The sequence below is a fragment of the Mycteria americana genome, chromosome 3 (assembly GCF_035582795.1).
Source record: "Mycteria americana isolate JAX WOST 10 ecotype Jacksonville Zoo and Gardens chromosome 3, USCA_MyAme_1.0, whole genome shotgun sequence".
Lineage (NCBI taxonomy): Eukaryota > Metazoa > Chordata > Aves > Ciconiiformes > Ciconiidae > Mycteria > Mycteria americana.
In genome coordinates, this window is record NC_134367.1 from 28,420,708 (window position 1) to 28,438,549 (window position 17,842).

General features: G+C 37.6%; 1 protein-coding gene across 18 annotated transcripts in view; it reads right to left on the reverse strand.

The window, feature by feature from the left end:
• Positions 1-2,079: 2,079 nt before the first annotated feature.
• Positions 2,080-17,842, reverse strand: part of DST (dystonin) — a 313,545-nt gene continuing 297,782 nt past the window's right edge. For 7 of the 18 annotated variants that reach the window (XM_075498099.1, XM_075498102.1, XM_075498097.1 and 4 more), the window contains 10 exons: positions 17,367-17,529; positions 15,710-15,864; positions 15,470-15,544; positions 14,573-14,590; positions 11,382-11,499; positions 8,911-8,979; positions 7,949-8,148; positions 7,429-7,539; positions 4,554-4,677; positions 2,080-3,139 (listed from right to left, as the gene is read on the reverse strand). In XM_075498099.1, coding sequence (XP_075354214.1) covers positions 2,874-3,139; positions 4,554-4,677; positions 7,429-7,539; positions 7,949-8,148; positions 8,911-8,979; positions 11,382-11,499; positions 14,573-14,590; positions 15,470-15,544; positions 15,710-15,864; positions 17,367-17,529 — 1,299 coding nt within the window. In that variant the 3' untranslated portion in view covers positions 2,080-2,873. The remainder of the gene's footprint in view (positions 3,140-4,553; positions 4,678-7,428; positions 7,540-7,948; positions 8,149-8,910; positions 8,980-11,381; positions 11,500-14,572; positions 14,591-15,469; positions 15,545-15,709; positions 15,865-17,366; positions 17,530-17,842) is intronic. The other 11 variants (XM_075498114.1, XM_075498100.1, XM_075498109.1 and 8 more) reach the window with 4 other exon arrangements.

The following is a 17,842-nucleotide window of genomic DNA, read 5'->3' on the forward strand; positions in this document are numbered from 1 at the left end:
GTTAAAAACTCATGCGACCGAACGAGGTGGGGAATTGGTTATAGGGCTGTTCCTTCCTCTCTCATTTATGCTGGTACCAAAGAAGAAATATTTTTGAATTACAGGAGGATGGAAATTGAATACCACTTCTTTCTTTACAAAAATAGTTCACTAAAACTGAGCTACCCGTCAAGGCAAGTCCACAATATGCCTTTTTTATCACATGCTGCAGATTTGTCCTTGGGTCGGAGAAGCGCAGAGGATCCGATGTTTATTTTCAGACTTTTGTCAATATGATTTTTGTAACACAGGGCACAGCATTTTGAAAGTCTCTTAGTTTGGGGAGTTCTCAGTATCAATCTAAAGCAGTTAAATCATTTTTGGAAGAAGGTAATTAAGTAAAGTATAACATCTTGAGAAAGATTTGGGCTTTTTTTAACAGAACGCCTAGTCCCATTTAATTACTATTATCTTGGGTTCCAATACTGGATGATTCTCTCAAGCCCATAAATGAATTTCTCCACTTTGCCAGTCCCAGCCTCCTCCGTTTTGCAGTAGCCAACAAGCCACAGAAATCCACTTAGTCCTTGGGTTCTTTTAGCCGACACCGGGTTTCTCAGAAGCTGGTCATAGCTCTAATATTTCTGTAAAGCTACAGTGTAGCAACATGAAAATTCCCAAAAGTTGCATAATTAATGAAGTATTATGAATACATTTAAAGCTAAAGACCACAATACACACACAAGGTGCTTCAAGTATGTGCCAACACTACCTTGTGCAGAATGAGCTGCTCTGTCCATTCGGGATACGAGGAACTGAACTATGCACCTATTGCATGGGAGCGATTCAGATTTGCCATCCCTACCCCTTCTCCATCAGTCCTGTGGTTATAAAATGCACCAAGAATGTTACACGGGGCATCATCTCCTCCTACAGCCAAGTTATCTGTGCAAGTGCCTACTTTCTACCCTTTACCTTTCTCCTGCTGACAAGTAGAGATGCTTCAGTGACTACCTGCAAATGTAGACTACTTCTCTTTATCCAAGGATGTTGTGGGGTTCCAAAAAGCACTGAAGTCATCCTGGTGTATTTTAATGTTCTAGGAAAGCAATCACTGGACGAATAGCAGCAACAGGAGAGGTGAAACATGGAAAGATAAAGCACCGCAGCAGAGACTGATGCTTTAGTGTGTGCTGATTCCCAAACCAGCTGCAGTAGGACCGGTTACTGTCTGCTTTCCGCAAACGCTCACACAACTCTGTGTTGGGAGGAAATCCTGACACAAGTGGATTTTCATTGATTGAATTATCTTTTGAATATTATTTTGTTTTTCTGTTTCTTATAAACTGATTGTGTAAGTCAACTTGTGAGTCTGCAGGAAGCTCTTGTGACAACTCAGAAAACATCACGTTAGTAATACTGCCAGTAAGTGCTAGCAGAGAATGCAGTATCACCATTACCTGCATGTAATCCACTGAGCTTCTGCTTCATTTTCAGCATGCTAAGGGACCAACCATAAACCAGCCTTCCCCTAAAATTCCTCTACTAAAGGTACAGCATTTTCTGGTATATGAATGGCCAGGTTTAGACTATTTGGTCTGCCATGTTAGCCAAATTCTACCTGAGCCTTTCTGATATTACCAAAGAGCATTTTGAATTTCTAGGGATTCTGTCACTACTTACTACAGCATCTACCCAGCCGTTCTACAGCACTCCCATTTGAAGCTGCATCCTTTTTCCAGTGAAAATGAACTGTTAATCTTTTCAAAGAAGCCATGAATGGTAAAAATATTTCCCTGACAAAAAGAGCAACTGAATTACTCTTTATGCCTTTCATACATGGTATATAAATGTCACAATTTAATATGGAGAAAAGAATTGTCGACACACAATAATTACATATAATTTCATAAATGATATATGTGCAATTTAGTGTTTTATTAAACAAATACAGTAGCTAACCAAAATCTGATTGCTGATAATGGGAAATTACATTAAAGCCTATGTTACTATGGTAATTATTGGTCATCTGAAATGACATATGCCCTAAAACATAACGCAGAAAATTATCTTCCTGTGAAATGAGAAATACGATAGAAATAAAGTTAAGGGACATGTTTATTTCGGAGCTTTCTGCAAGCAAAATTGCTTTGATACAAAATGAGTTCAATGATACAGTGCTACCATCCACTCAAGCAAAAGAAAACCTCACATTTACATGAATGCACTTTATATTGATATTCTTACAGAATAATAGTTCAGATATCCAGAATGTGTCTGGCCTCATTGAAAGCAATGGCACAGAAATGCTGCAAGGTACTGGAGTATCATATTACTGGCGAGTGCTTAATTAACTCTGTGAGTTCTCTGAGAGATGCTGTATAAATAAGGGTACTGTGAATGTGGGTTTGTATTCCTTAGTAGTTTTGACATACATCCTTTAGTGTTTGTTTAGTTAGCTCAAAATGTGTAATTGTGTCTTTTGGCTTTTTAGTATTCTTTTTCTTTCTTAAAGAAAAATCATGAGGTATCCTTTACTGTTAACTAATGACATAGTGATAGGCCTATTTTATTCAGGTTGCAGAGGCTTACTGTACATTCAGTACACTGTACATTCGGCAATTATTTTTAGTGTACTTTCTACACATTACTGTGTACAACTGTTAGTTTACATTAAAATTCTTCCCCCTTCTCACAGGATATGGCATAAACAAAAACAAATCTGACAAAAATTATACACATAAAATAAGAAGACAAATACACAAATAAGGCCATCTGCAGAATTAAAAATCCACCTCTTGCCATATTTCACAATAATTTCTACATAATATTTTACATCTTACGAACTTAAATACTTAATGCAAAAGGAAAAGACCTTTATGGAGCCAATCATATTATCTCTTCAAGGACTTGTCCAATTTGGTGGCCAGTGGCCTTCTCTGGGGAGTTGGAATTTTAGAAGGCTTGGCTGATCCTGGCCGAGAACCTGCTCGGGGTGTTGGTCTGCTTGTAGCAGGAACAGTCTCTGACATATCTGAGCATACAGACTGGATTTCTGAAATGTCAAAGTCAGATGCGTCACTGCCGCGGCGGCTACTTGACCTGCTGCCAGCCTTGCTTCCTGCTCGGCTTCCAGGTCTGCTTGGAGTTCTTCTGGTTTCTAGAAAGAGAAAAGATATCCATCAGTATTAGAGGTAAGGATAGAAAAGGTGTGCAGGTCTTTCCTAGGTCTTTGGCAACCCCCAAAATTCCTCACTGCACAAACTAAACTTTAGACCTCTGGCAGGCAAGCTAGATGATGATCAAAGTTCATCTTTATATTAAACAAGAGCATAAAACAATGCCGTATCTCCTACTAAAGAGAAGGAAATGTGAGATCAAATGCTGAGACATAGTTAATTTGTCACTAGCACATCTCATTAAAAATGTATTATCCTGGCAACTTTTCTTGACTTGCTAGTCATGCATTGTATCTTCACTCACAGCCAGATCCTTTCTTTCCCCTGCCATTTTCTCAGCTATGAAATGAAAAAATTCAGTATCTGGCCTCTTCATGCATTCAGGATTTCCCAATATAAGTACCTCGGAGATGCAGATGAATATCCCAATTTTTAAATGCGTACTCCTCTTTTTTTAAAAAATCAAACCCATACAGTTGAAAGCTGCAAGTAATACATTCTCCCAAACAAAGGGCTGATTAAATGAGCTCTCAGCAAGCCTACTAAAGTGAAAGCCTGCCCAGACAATGCGCCATGAGGAAAAAACCACAACAAAGAATCTTAAACAGAAAAACATTAATATGGTTTTTAATAATTTTCCAGTTACTTATTGAATCTTTTTGATCTTGAGAGATCGGGTTCCCTGTATGTGTGAAGAACACCAAGTTGCAACTGAAATCTCAGGTGGCTCATTTTTCAAATCACCTGTAACTTAAAAGACATCTACTCTTCGAACAGGATTTTCCAGTACTGCTCAGTATGCTCTGCAGAGCTTAAGATGTGAGGGAAAGCCAGTAGAGCTATCTTCTGTTCTAACCATCTAGCCTTCTTCCCTTACACAGAGCTGCTCTGAGGATCCTGGAAGAGCACAGCTTCACTGCTTTCTATTTTCACAAACTGTTTTAAAAATATCTATGGCATATTCCATTAATAAGGTCATCTACAGCTGCTCCCTGCAGTTCTTCTTTCAAAAGAAATGGACAAGTCATGATTAAGTGACTCCTTTGCTCCATCACAGTTGAGCATAACTTGAATGCTGTGAAGAACTGAACCCTTTCTTTTTAAGTAAATGCTTCTTGCCTAGTTCCTTAGGCAGATACATTGGAGATACCATTGTCAAGAAGGCTGCAGTCATCAATTTGCACATCCAGAGCTGAACGTACCTGCTGTGCAACCATGTCAACGGAGAACCATTATCCTGATTATGTGCACCCTCGGCAATACTAATGTGGAGACAGTAGGACTTTCACTCCTTCCCACTCTTCTGACATCTCCCTCACACCCTAACATGACCCTAAGTATTCAGGTGGAAAACAAAGCAAGCGGTAGATCAAGCTCTAAAGTCAAGACACTCACCTGCAAACTGAGCTCTAACTCTGGTAGCTGCTGTTGACAGGATGCCGCTGTCTTCTCCAGAGTGGAAACCCTTCCCTGACAGATATCCTGGCAGTCTGAGTTTACTTCCTTGAATCGGTGTTCCCTATGCAAAATAAATTTAAAAAAAAAAAAAAAAAATTCTTTCAATTGTCTCTACTGAAGATGAGGTCTGGCATTAGGTAGTACATAGCATAAAATATGATCATCATAATGTTCACTGCGAATCTGAAATACTGGTTTGAGTCACTATGGACATTTTTCATGATGTGAAGTTTTGAACATTCCTTTAGCAGTTAGTATTTGAAGTAGTTCAAATGTAAAATAACAACAAAAAAAATCACTTTAACAGTCTGCTTGACATTAACATTTTAGCATTCTTTGTGTGTATTTCAATGCATATGAAGAAAGAAAAATGCTACGTTCTTATAATTAGTCAAGCACATAAGATTAGTTGATGGTACGTTAATAAACAGAGACAAGTAGTTGTGGTTTTATGTCTGCATAGCTTGACTTTCCACCATTCTGACTGTGGTTATAGGTGGTCAATACATTTGTTTCAATTTTATAAATATTTTGATGGTAAAACAAAACTACCAAATTTCAAAAACTTTTGCTAGAAAAAAGCAGAAAAAAGACATAGGACTAACTGAAAAAGTTCTTGTTGTCAATATATTGTCTCTACTTCATAGTCTTACCCTGCGTTTCATTTCTGAAATAAAATGAGTCTTGATTTACGATCTGCCCCAAATGGGAAGACTTCTTTCAAAGCCACAAGAATTAAGTCCTCAAATCTCAAAATGCATGTAACATACTAGATAGGAGGTATATGCAAATAAGAGGAAACCACACTATCCATATTCATTTAATCAACACAAAAATACCAAGTAAATATCCAAAAAGAAGAACAAACACTGCAGTGATGAATGCGGCACGCTGAGTGGCCTGGATCGCAGGATCTTGTGTTCTGTGCCCCTGATCTCCATACAGTGGTGGGGTAGAATTAGGTCCTGAAAACCAAGATCCAGAGGAGCGTGTTGGGAGCTGCCTAGAGATAAGCACCGAGCGGAGGCCCAGCAGGAGCCTGCCTGGCAGCTGCCAGCTCGGACCACTTCTGGCACGTCTGAACAAAAGAGCATTGAGATGCTACAGAGCAGACAAGCTGCTGGCTCTGACAGGGATGGTCACAGTGTTAAACTCCCTTTAACACCAAGTACAAGTGCTTAACGCCCAGCCAGTCACACCTTGGAAAACTCTGCTATACAGAGGCTGCTTGGGAGGATAAGGAGGAAGGGAACGCTCTCCATTACCCCCGCTGAAGCTGCTGCACTTTGGGCAAGGCATTGAGATAGAATCACTGGTGCAAGAAGAAAGAGATCAAGCTTGTTCTTCAGTTTAGCCCTAAACCCAAATGCAGTCTACATATAAAATACATAACCGCTCTCTTGGGCAGAAAATGCTGCAGAATGCCTCAGAAATTCACTGCAACCTACCCCACCCCAATTTTTCCATTTATAATCTTAAACCATGGTGGCTTACATAAAAGAAACTCACTGAAACTACTGGCAGTTGTAAGAGCAGGTGAGAAACACAGTGCCCCCATTTGAATTACAATAAGGTGAAAGCAGTTGGCATTTATTTCAATGAAAACACCATCTTTCCATGTCTATAAACCCTTTAAAGTACCATCAATTAATCTTACAATTCAGTTACCAGCTTCGAGATGAAAGAAAATACAGGAATATATTAGAAACTGAGAACTGACTCAATTGTGCTATTGTTAATCATTCTAAGCAACAGGCCCATGTGCTTGAAGTGCTGTATACAAACACACGCCTGCAGTGTGCACAAGTAGCGCACCCACTCACACAGAAGGAGGGAGTGAAAAGTTCGTTATGCATCTTTGAGCAAAGCCACGCCAAGGTCACGTAAACTTAGCACCAGAAGGTGGCACATGAATAGCAATAGGCATCAAAGCAAAGATATGTGAACAGCAGATACAAGAGAGGTGATGGTAGCACAAGCTTCCCCTCACCGAGCCCTCTGTCTAACCCAGGGCAAGAGTAACTCCTACAAGTGACAAGTCAGTTTGCAGCCTGATCCAGCTGCAATCTTTTCACTGACTGTAACGACATTAGAGGAAACACTTCAGCTCCAAGCCCATTCAAATTTTGGTCATACAGCTTGATTGCCAGCACAATCCTAATTGCTATATTAGCAGTTTCTATGTAAGTCATGGGCTGGAAATAAGACCAAAGCTCGTTTCCTATTAAGTCACCAAATAGCTGTCTTATGAGAGCAACAATTGGTCACTACTCCCCTAAATGAAACTTTCAGTTGTTGCAAAGATTTATATATCACAGTCAGTCTTATGTGCCATCTTCTTCACAGTGATTGCGTATTTCCCTATTTAGTGGTTTTGCACTGGAGATCATAATTTATTAATCTAATTCCTGCAGGTCATCAATATTACAGTACCTTATGAACTCAAAGTAAACAATTTTAGGAAAGAAATCTGCAAAGGATATAAACTGCTTTATTAAAAAAAAAGTACTTTTCCACATTCGCTCATCTAATTCATTGCATACTGTTATGATTTATTAACCATTTGCACTTTAAACATAAATTAATTGAGGCTGAGTTTTCCTAAAAGTAAAAAACCATAACAAACAGAACATTAAAAAAAAAAGACGGGGGGGGGGGAAGACATAATTTGACAAAGGTCTAAAATAAAGACAATGCATTAATATGCAAAGGATGTTGCAGCTCTGAAGCACTGAAACTCTAGTGGCTGTTAGTGAAGTGACAGTTTTAGTGAAGGAAGGTCATTAGACTAGAATCTCTGTCCTTACTGTACCTCTGCAGATGACCCTTGATAGTCTGAGGATTCTGGTGGCTTAGGAGGAGTTGACGTTTTGCTGTTTGTCAACCATGGTTTACCATAGTTGCGTGTTAAATGATGGGGTGTCTGTATGAAACAATGGTAAATCAAAATATGAAGGACAGCAGATGGAAAATAATGTCATGGAGAAGGATACCCAGGCTTTCACAGGGAGATCAAATCTCACAGTAGAAATAAAAACTAAGCAGAAAGAGTTGATGACAAATGTTCTGAAATGAAGAGATGGCAGAGCTTATTTTTTAAACAAAATGGAGAGGTTCATTGCTCTTTCAGAGCTTATTCCCAAATTGCCAGTTAGCTTATGTGGCACCTTAAATGTAAAGAATTCTTCTCTTCCCATGTTGCAAACAGTAGTGGAAATACACTGAAAAGACTTCTCAGATCCTCCCCAGACTATGAAATAAAATTGAGATACTTCTTCCCTGATAGGGGAACCCATTTGATAACCTGTGCCGTTTTATATGTTTCTCCTTACCTTTGGTGTACTTGTAGCAACTGCTTGCGGGGCAGCTGCTTGGCCAGCTTGACTTGACAGAGAAGTAGATCTGTTGGGAGAAGCACCCCTTGAAGAGGGTCGTGATCTACGGCCCCTTGGTCGGAAAGCTGCCATGCTCTGACTGGCACCATCTGCCAAAATGAACTTTTCACGCAGCTCCACATTTGTCCTCCCTTTAGCTGCAGCAAAGAAAGGTGTTCATTTAGTCAGATATGAAAATTGTCACAAGGCTGTTTATTGTCATTTTTGCCATGCCAACTCCAACACATTTTAACAATAAATAAAATGCATTACTGTGTAATGCATTTATTTTGGACACAGAAGAGTTATGCGCAGAACTCACTTATTCTAATACTTTATGCCAGCAGGAATGAACCACTGTCAAAGGAAGTCAGCGTGAAAATGGAATGCTCAACGTGCTAAATCATTGTTAATCAACCAACTATTGATACATAGACACAACCTGATGAGCAGTTTTGCTAACTCTACAGCTACTCATAATAAATAATACTTGCTTGGATGTTCCAGAAGAAATTGCTAAGTACAAGTTACAGGAAAGCAGCAAATATATTTATTCAGAACTATGAAGTTATGTAGTTTGGCAACATGCAATGATGAACATAAAATCAAAACTATGATGAGGTAATTGGTGGCTAAGCACTCACACACACATACAAACACACATATGAGAGAATGTTGCGCAAGAACAGATGCAAGACATGTTAGCATTTAACTGTGTCAGTGTGAATGACAATTGTTTTTGAAACACTCTTAAAGCGTGTCAAAAAAAATTAGCTTGCAAAGCACCAGCCTATGTAGGAACACATTAAGCTAAATGTGATGGGTGTAGCATATTGTTAAAGGATATATTTTAATAAAGTGGGAAGGAAATGAAGAGAGAGAAGAGGAGGAGAAGGAGACAAAGAGAGGGGTTTGCCAACCTATAGTAGGCTGAGTGGTAATTGAAGAGTTTGATTCCGAACGTAACATTTTACTTCCGTGATGATGAACTAGAAAAAATGACACAGGACATGGGTCACATTAAAGAAAATCGTTAGCAGGAGAAGAAATCAAGTACAGCAGCTGCATATGCAAGAGACTCAGAGCACCAGGCCAAAAGACAGGACTCAGAGCACAAGCTGTCTCTAAGTGCTCTGAGGTGAGTTCTCAAAGGTCTCCTAGGCAAAAAGGAAACAGCGCTTGGATAGACTCAGCTGCAGTCCCAAGTATACTTGTGTAATGGTATTTATCTGCTGACATAAAGGCATACTATAAGCTAAAATTATTTTATGTAGCTGGGTCCAATACTTTTAAAGCTGTTTATGACAACAGTTCTTTGAAATGTGATTTATCTGAATACATGAGAAGCCCTTGGTGGAAATGCAGATTTGCTAGGTGAAGTGCTTAAGGAAAAGTCTGAACCTGCACCACTGACATCAATGACTACTTTGCATCACTGACTTCAACAACACTAGGATTAGGTACCAATGCACAACGTCTAGTGTCTGGATGATTTTATAGAGATTCCTTTAGATCCACTGTGTTGACTTACTCATCTGCTCATGTATTTCCCATGAAAAAGGGATGAAGTACTACAGAAAATACTACAGAAATACATAGAATACAAGGTGTATTAAAGAAGAGGGGATAAAGTTCCAAAGGACTCAATCTGAGGACAGTAACAAGGAATTTCAATAAATTAATTAGATAGTTATTAAGTATTGTATCTCTCAGTGTCAACCCAAGTAGGAATTGCAACAGTTTACTTGTCAATAGGCCTGAGAAAAATGTTTGGGATACATCAAAACTAACCAAGTTAATCCTTCAATGAAGTCAGATATTTTCAGGCACATTTCATTTTTCACTACTGTGCACTTTTGAGGAATAGTAGAAAGCTATAAAGTAAGGATGGATCTGCAGGCATAAATGACTTTCCTATAGCAGCAGGTACAGAATCAGGTGCTAAATTTCAGTTAGACCTGTGGTCTAACACCAATAAATGTAACATTACTGTTACATTTCTTTAGTAAACAATACATGCAATATATTGGTAAGCAAAAGCACTATTTTTAATACTGCTGAAAAACTCACAGATGTCATCACAAGGTTATGACAGCTCTTTTATGATACTATGAGAAGTTTTATGGGTACCTTCTAAGCCTGTAGACAAAAGGCCTTAGTGGCACACTGCCAGCCCTTATGGGGTTTTGTGGTAGCTTCTTTTTGGATTTAATGGGGTTTTGTGGTAGCTTCTTTTTGGATTTAACATCCTTGACTTAGCATGACAATTGCTACAAATACAAGCTCTCCACCCTCTCAAGGTCTGTACCAAACTGTTTAGAAATCTTGGTCCCAAAGTAGAAGCTGCGTGAGATAGCTGATGCTGGAGTAAGGTCTACAGGACAGTTGATGTCTCTGTCTTCACTAGCTCACTTGCCTCTCCTGAACTTCTCTGTGCTGTTCTTGTGCTATTACGATATTGATTATGATTCTATAGAACTCCTGAGAGCTAAAAATGCAGTAAACTTAATGCTGCTAGTTAATAGGATAGAATTACCTAGTTACAGAACGTCAGCTCACTCAGAACACAGTCATTATTATACTTTCTGCAATTTTACTATTCTGGCTATTATTTGACTTGTATCTCTCCCGCTCCCTTCACAAATGGCTTCTTTCCTATCTCCAGCTGCTCCTCCAAGAACGGTGCCAGATAGAGCCTACTTTCCCACTACAGAAGTAGGCTTTCCGACAAACTATGATGTCATTATGTTGCTGTGTCCTGATAAAACAATGCATTTGATACAATGCCCTGGAGGGCACGGTGACAGAGTGCTCCCTGCTTCCCCAGAGCACAAAGTCCTCCTGACCAGAACATTTTCCATTTGCTTTGTACAAGGCTCAGGGCTCTGCAAAGTGGTTCTGGGGAGGATGCCAATGAAAAGACAGGGCTACAAAGGCAGAGCCCAAAAGCCTAGGCGCAGCCACTGGCCAGAGAATTTTTTTTGTGGTGTTGTTGTTATTCTTCAATTCAATTGCCTTATTTTGATTTATTGCCTTAAAACTTCTCTCTTGCTGAGAAGGTTTTATTGGACGTTTCTGTGTGCTATTTCTGCCAAGTCATACAAGCAGCTTACATGCCATAAACTCTGTCTGAGCTAAGTTCCATTCTTAATTACACCACTCTAACGCTGGGGGAACTGTGCAGAAGAGGCCACAGTTATTCTAGACAAAGTAAATCCTATCTTAACCATAGGATTTAAAGTTTACAAAAACAGATCATTACGTGACATTTAGTGAGATGATGTTTACAGAACTGGCATTTTATACAATTCAATCTCTGTCTTGAGACAATGAACGGTGACTGTATCCAAACAACCATCTACATGTCCATTTTAACAGTGGTGTTACATACCCCTGCAAGGATCATTTTTCACTAAGAACTCATCAAGTGCCATCCAGCCACCTCCAACACGAACCATGACTGTACTTCTTAGGATACGAACAAGGCGCAGTTGTTGAGAGTCACCAAACTGCAATAAAAATCAAAAAACAGTCTCAGGTTCTCAGTCATTCACATGCAGTTCAATGCTGATACGTTAAAAATCAGACACTTTAAAAAGTTTATTTTGATATTTAATTATTAGTAAATGCTAAAAAATAAAATTTATTTATGCAGATTATTAAAGCTGTTAAGATTTCAAATCAGATGCCGCTGCATTAATCCAAAGGAGATGGCAAGACGGTAAGGAAGAATCTCAGGTTTAATTTTATGCTTGATTCTCAAATGTCTGAGCTCATTAAGGAAGCAAAATTAGTAACACATTATTTAATTGGTTACGATCTGCGCTTGTGCAAATTAACGAAGACCTCTTTGCATTATTCCACTGTTAAAATCTTAAGCAAACTCTCTTCTGCAACAGTCTAGATTTTAATGATGTCAGCTGAAAGGAAGGCAGCATCACTTTAAATGATCAGTATGTGGGCTGGAAATTCAATGTATTATGAGTGTTGCACAGTTCTATCAATTAATTCATTTATAGGAATATTTTCAGGTATAGCATTGACACTGCTCACCTATAGCAAGGTGCATGTGGGGAAGGGAACATTAAAGAAGCAATGAATGATTGATAACTATCATTATTGTCCTTTGTTATAAACTGTCACTCCTCTGTCTACACATTGAGGTTCTTCACAATTCAGAGAGATGCACAAAAACCTGTTTCATAACAACTCTTGTACTAGCCCATTCTTCCTTTGGGCTGTGGCCAGGCCTAACGTATGTTTTCCTCCTGAAACCTGTATAACAAAATCTGTATGCAGTATCTCTGTTCAAATCCGGATCAAAGAAAACATGACCAAAATGTTGACCCCATGATCTCATGAAAACTAACCAGAAGAATTCAGTACTTTTTAGCTAATGACACTAAAATACTTATTTTGACATCAGATCATCAGGCCAAGTGTAGTGCTCTCACATGCAAACATGCAGAGCACCCACTGAAACCAATAGGAGTCAAATACGCCTCTTTGGGACAATCCTTGACCCTTGGAAAGACTGGCCATTGTTCAACTGTACCTACTTGCTCCAGTAAGGGGACTGAAATGCTTTAAATGCAAACCACACAAACGTGCTCCCTACTTGTTAAATGACTTTAGTTGTTTGGTACTACTTAAGCCAAGAAGAGAGAATAAGTTTAAAGGAATATTACTTTTAGGAACCAAACAAAAGCAAAGCTTGCCACTAATTCAATAATATTTTTTTTTGTTATAAATAAGAACATTCAGATGAGCATTATTTGTAAGGGCTTTTTAATAATGCATTCAATATGTGCCAAACAAAGAACTGTTTTACGTATGTAGATCAAAGTTAAAAAAAGAAAAGTCATCCAAATTGATGCCGTTTATTTTCATTGGCTTGTTTCTACAGAGAATTTTTTCTAGAGGTTCTAAAGATACTATGTTTTTTCTTTTCTTTATTTTTTCCCCATCCCAGCTTAATTCTTCAGTTAGACCCCGTCAGGCAACTATACCAAGGGTCAGTACAGTATCCTTTGGAAACTGTCTACCTAGGCTGTGGTTAATTCAGACAGCGGGGCTCCTGGAAAATAACACAGGTATCTATCAAGGCATTTTTCCTTATGGTAAGTCAGTCCATTTCCTTCCTAAAATAGCCTGGATACCAACTTTCCTTGAACAGTATTTACTGTTGTTTCAAATAATCAGAGGTAAAAACAGTGGAATAAAAATGTAAAGGAAGTCTAGTTTAAGTTCTACAAAAAGGCCTGTTCTTGACAATAGCCATATAACATCACTGTCACCAGAGAAGCCTCAGCCAACTTGCTGTAGGTGATTTTTACTGCAATGCTGTTCTGCACCAGTAAGAGTTAGATGCTCTCAAAAAATGCTGTATTTTTCCCAGATCTGAAAGTATAGATGGCAGATAAGAGGATTAACATAATTTCAAATAGTCTTTTCAAATAGAGGCTTGTTCTATATATGGAAAACATTTTAAATTATTACTTAGATATATTGCTTGAGGCATGTGGTTAAGATTATCCACTGCTCTTTGTGCTTTCTTCTATACTTCAGCAGGCTTTGCCAATAAATAAGAATGCAACTACATTTTCAACATCTCTAGATTTAAAATGGCTAATGCTGTTAACACTATCATTTCCAGAATGGATTATACATATTATTGCCTTTATAAGAGCATGAATAAGATACTAATGGTATCCGGTTTGTGTAAAGTATTGCCATTCTTACCAGGCAAGCATGATTTAACAATTTAAGAAGCTGTGTATCAGTATGTACCACAGGAGTAAGTGAGCACTGGTTAGCGTATCCTCCCTGTACCACTGTACAGTGCCACTGTGGTATGACTCACTGATGACCCAACTGACAAAAAGTATTTTTGAACACAGCTCCAATACATTATAGACCTGCCATAGCTCTTTGAAAACACTTTGGGAGAGGGAATTGTCTGAACTGGAGCAGCAAGTTTAATTTGCCTATTTCCAAAATGTGTATTTAATGATTCACTGCGTTAGTATATAAAATACCAGCAATCAGCTATGTTTGTAATCAGTCTGCTTGACTGCACAGGGATTTTTTTTTTTTTTTTTCTGAAAATGAAAGTATTTTTCACCCGACTTGCAATAAATAAGTGATAGGACACTGGGATCTGTGTTTACTGTGATTAGCCTTTAATCCAATAGCCTAAAAAATAAAACATAGAATTTTGAAGCATTCTGCTATAAGAACTGAAAACTGATAAAATAATAGTTATTCCCAAATTTCAGTTTAAATGCTCAAGATTTTTTACTATGGGAATTGCTGCTGACCATTATCTGGTTCCTTTAAAAGTAATCTCCTTAATGAGGAAAATGGCCAAAGAAAGCAGGTGAGGGACTGAAGAGGAGGGATCCTGAGACAAGGAATGCTCCACAGCATTTAAAGAAATACCACAGCTGACCAGCAATGAATTAGCTGAAGATGAAAGGATGGCAAGAAGACTGACCATTGCAAGCTTAAATCACTATGCGTTAGAAGAAAAGAAAAAAAAGTAAAAAAGGAAACTTCATAACACATTCCACTGGTTTATACCTGATTTCCCAGGAAGAACTGATAAGAAATGAAAAATGGAAGAAAGACACGATTAGTTTACAGGAAATTCTCTATATGACTCTAGAACACATGCAAACTAACACAGTAGACATTCTAAATAAAGTAGCTACTTCAGAGACGAGCAGGTAGCTAGCCATCCGGAGACTGAATATTGGAAAATATTCAAGGCCTTTGTTTCCTTCCCATTGCTGTTTCTGTGGTCTTTTAAAATAATCTACAAGTATTTAGTAAACTCTCTTAGCCAAATATTGCATATTTCATCTGAAATTGTTCCAGTTATTGAACCTAGGGGTAGCAGATCTTTCTCTACAATGTGGTATTTATTTTTCTGTGATCTAAAATCGTTCTGCAGATATCTAACACATTTCTTGTACTTCTTCAGAAGGAACAGTGCGCTCCAGTAAAATGACAAGGGAGGATAAAAATGATTGAATACAGTTTGGTAAAAGATTTTTAAAGTACAACACAATACCACAGGAAAATATCACTGTTTTTATGAAACTAAGAGAAAATCAGCTACAGTTTAAACACTTTGAGTATCCAGGCAAGAAGACTGGCTTTTAAGGAGCTGCTGTATGTATGTATACATGTGCGTATGTATGTATGCACGCAGTTAGCTTTTAAAAATTCCCATACATTGAAAACAGTCTCAGTAGTTTCAGCGAAAATAAATACAAGCAGCAGCATTTTCCCATGTTTTTAGTCTGTATGTTCTAACAAGAAAAAACCCATAAGATTTAGACGAGCTTAAAGTAAGAAAACATATAATTGTCATACAAAATTCCTGTAAATTAATATAGCCTAATTCCTTGCATAACCATGTCATACAAAGAATCTTTAAGCTGAAAGAACTAAGAAGGTCTTTAGAAGACTTACCCTGTACTTGTTATCCCCAATCTGTTCCACTTGAAACCGTTTTGCACATTTACATTTAGCTACCTGCCTTGTAACCTGCAAAAAACCACAACTGGATGATTACTTTACTGCTAATATCACATTTCTAAATATTTGTGTGACTGGTAAACTTCAAATTATATAGGAGTTAAAATAAAATTAATTATTAAAGAACAGGACCCCAGAAGAATAGAGTGCAATCTAAGAAAGCAGACAGTGTACCTCATCTTCAATTTTGTCAGCATCTGTGAGAGGCTTGTATGCATCCTTGTTTGGATGAAGAGCTGCTACAAATTCGTAATAGTCAATATAACCATCACCATCTCTATCAAAAATGTCTGCAACAGCACTCATTTCAAGTCGGCTTGTTGGGAATTCTGTAAGACAAAGACAACAACAAAAGCTAAGTTTTTTGGCTTTTCAATCCCATTACAATGAAAGGCTTTATCACAAATATTAAAAGGTTTTTAGGCACTAGGTGACAGACAATGCTTATCAAAAAACCAAGGACATTCAAAAGAGTGAAGGAATGTTTCTGAAAAAAACAATCTGGATCTCCAATATTACCTAGATATTGGATTAAAATGAATATCATAGTGTGGCTTGAAGAGAGACACAGAAACGAGGGCACAGATTAAACTGTAAGATATATGAATTTTTTTTAACATTTTGACCTTCAAAGTGCATAAAATACCACAGATTAACAAGATAAATTGTTAGTGAGGAAAGGTCAAGCAAGAATTTCACTGCTAATTAAATTTGGAATGCAAGGCCTTCCCACTGCAGAAACATGCACGGTGTTTCGTGAAATCCTTCTTTCACGAAATATCCTGCTCTTTCCAGCAGCAGAATATTAGCCCACACAGATATTCTCTACGAATCAGTCAAAGAAAATTTCAAGATGGTAAACAGGGATTAAATAATGAGTATTTATCAGTTGTAACAAGTTGATACCAACTGAGTTAAATGAGTAAGCAGTTTAACCTCTTGGTGGTATCAGCGTTTTTTCATCAACTTCTGTCAATTCATGCAAAACAGTGATGTGCACATATAGAGACTATATTATTGCATTTCCTAAAGCAGGGGGGAAATACATACATTACAATATTCTCCTACTGAATAACTTTAACATGAGATGCTAAAAGCAGCCCAATTCTGAATCTTCACTGCTCAAAGTAGAAGTCTTTATGATCTGAAGATAAAGGATTATTTTAAGTAGTAGGCCCTTATCTGTTATGAGTCAGTTGCTAAAGGGAAACGTGATCACACACAGACATGATGTGGAAGGCTTACGTTACCACCAACTGTGCATGCCTAAGGAATACCAATCCATCAGGAAAGCTAGGAAAAGTCCCTTCCTAGTCTGATTGCTTGACATTTTGATCCCCATTATACAGGTATATGAACACGGTCTTGGTTCATGGAAACACTGGTTTCAGAAATTACATGGTTTCCTTCTATAATTGAAACTATTCCAGTAAGTTCTTTAATAAAAATCATATGATCATATGAACTGATTTTTTAAATTATCTATAGGTTTTATAAGGTACGTTTTACTATTCTGACTAATCAATGAAAAGTAACTGTTGAAGTGGCTACTGTACTGTAAGAATGACAATCCGAGTCCAGTAAACCAGTAAACTATTAATCAGCCAATAATATAAATGTGACATTTGTAATCTGATTCACAATGTAAAAGAACTAGAAAGAGTTTCTAGAATCTAGGAGTATTTTCAAGTCAAATAATAATAGTTTAATCATAATTAATGACTTCAAAAGGGAAATCTGTGGCCTTCTAACACAATAAAACGCATAGGGTACACTATATAGACAATAAGACTTCATGAGATGTTTGTTCCAAGTTAATTTTAAAACTTACTTGAAGAAAGAATTCCATCGATAAATTCCTGCCTTGTTATCTTTCCATCCTGATCTTTATCAATCCTCCTAAAGAAGTCCATCACACGAGACTTCTTATGGTTCATCCATCGCATGTATTTTTTCCTCCAAATATCAAAATCAAAGTTGGCAAATTCTCTCAGCTTAATAAAAAAGAGAAAGAACTTTTTTCAGTTGAAATCAATCAATCTAGAAAATCAATGAAAAAGATACCATCTGCGTTCTTTTGAATAATTGGTTCTTTGAGGACCTATATAAACATTTTAAACAGCTTAACTCTCCTCATATTTAAAATGAGAATGACAGCTTTTAAAGCATGTTAAAGCATGGGTATCACAGTGTTTTCAGTTAGCTGTATCATACAATATAATATGACAAATATGGAAGGTGTTTACAGTATTTACAGTATTGACAATTTAATCCAGGGTAAACAAAATTATGCAAAAAGTATGTATA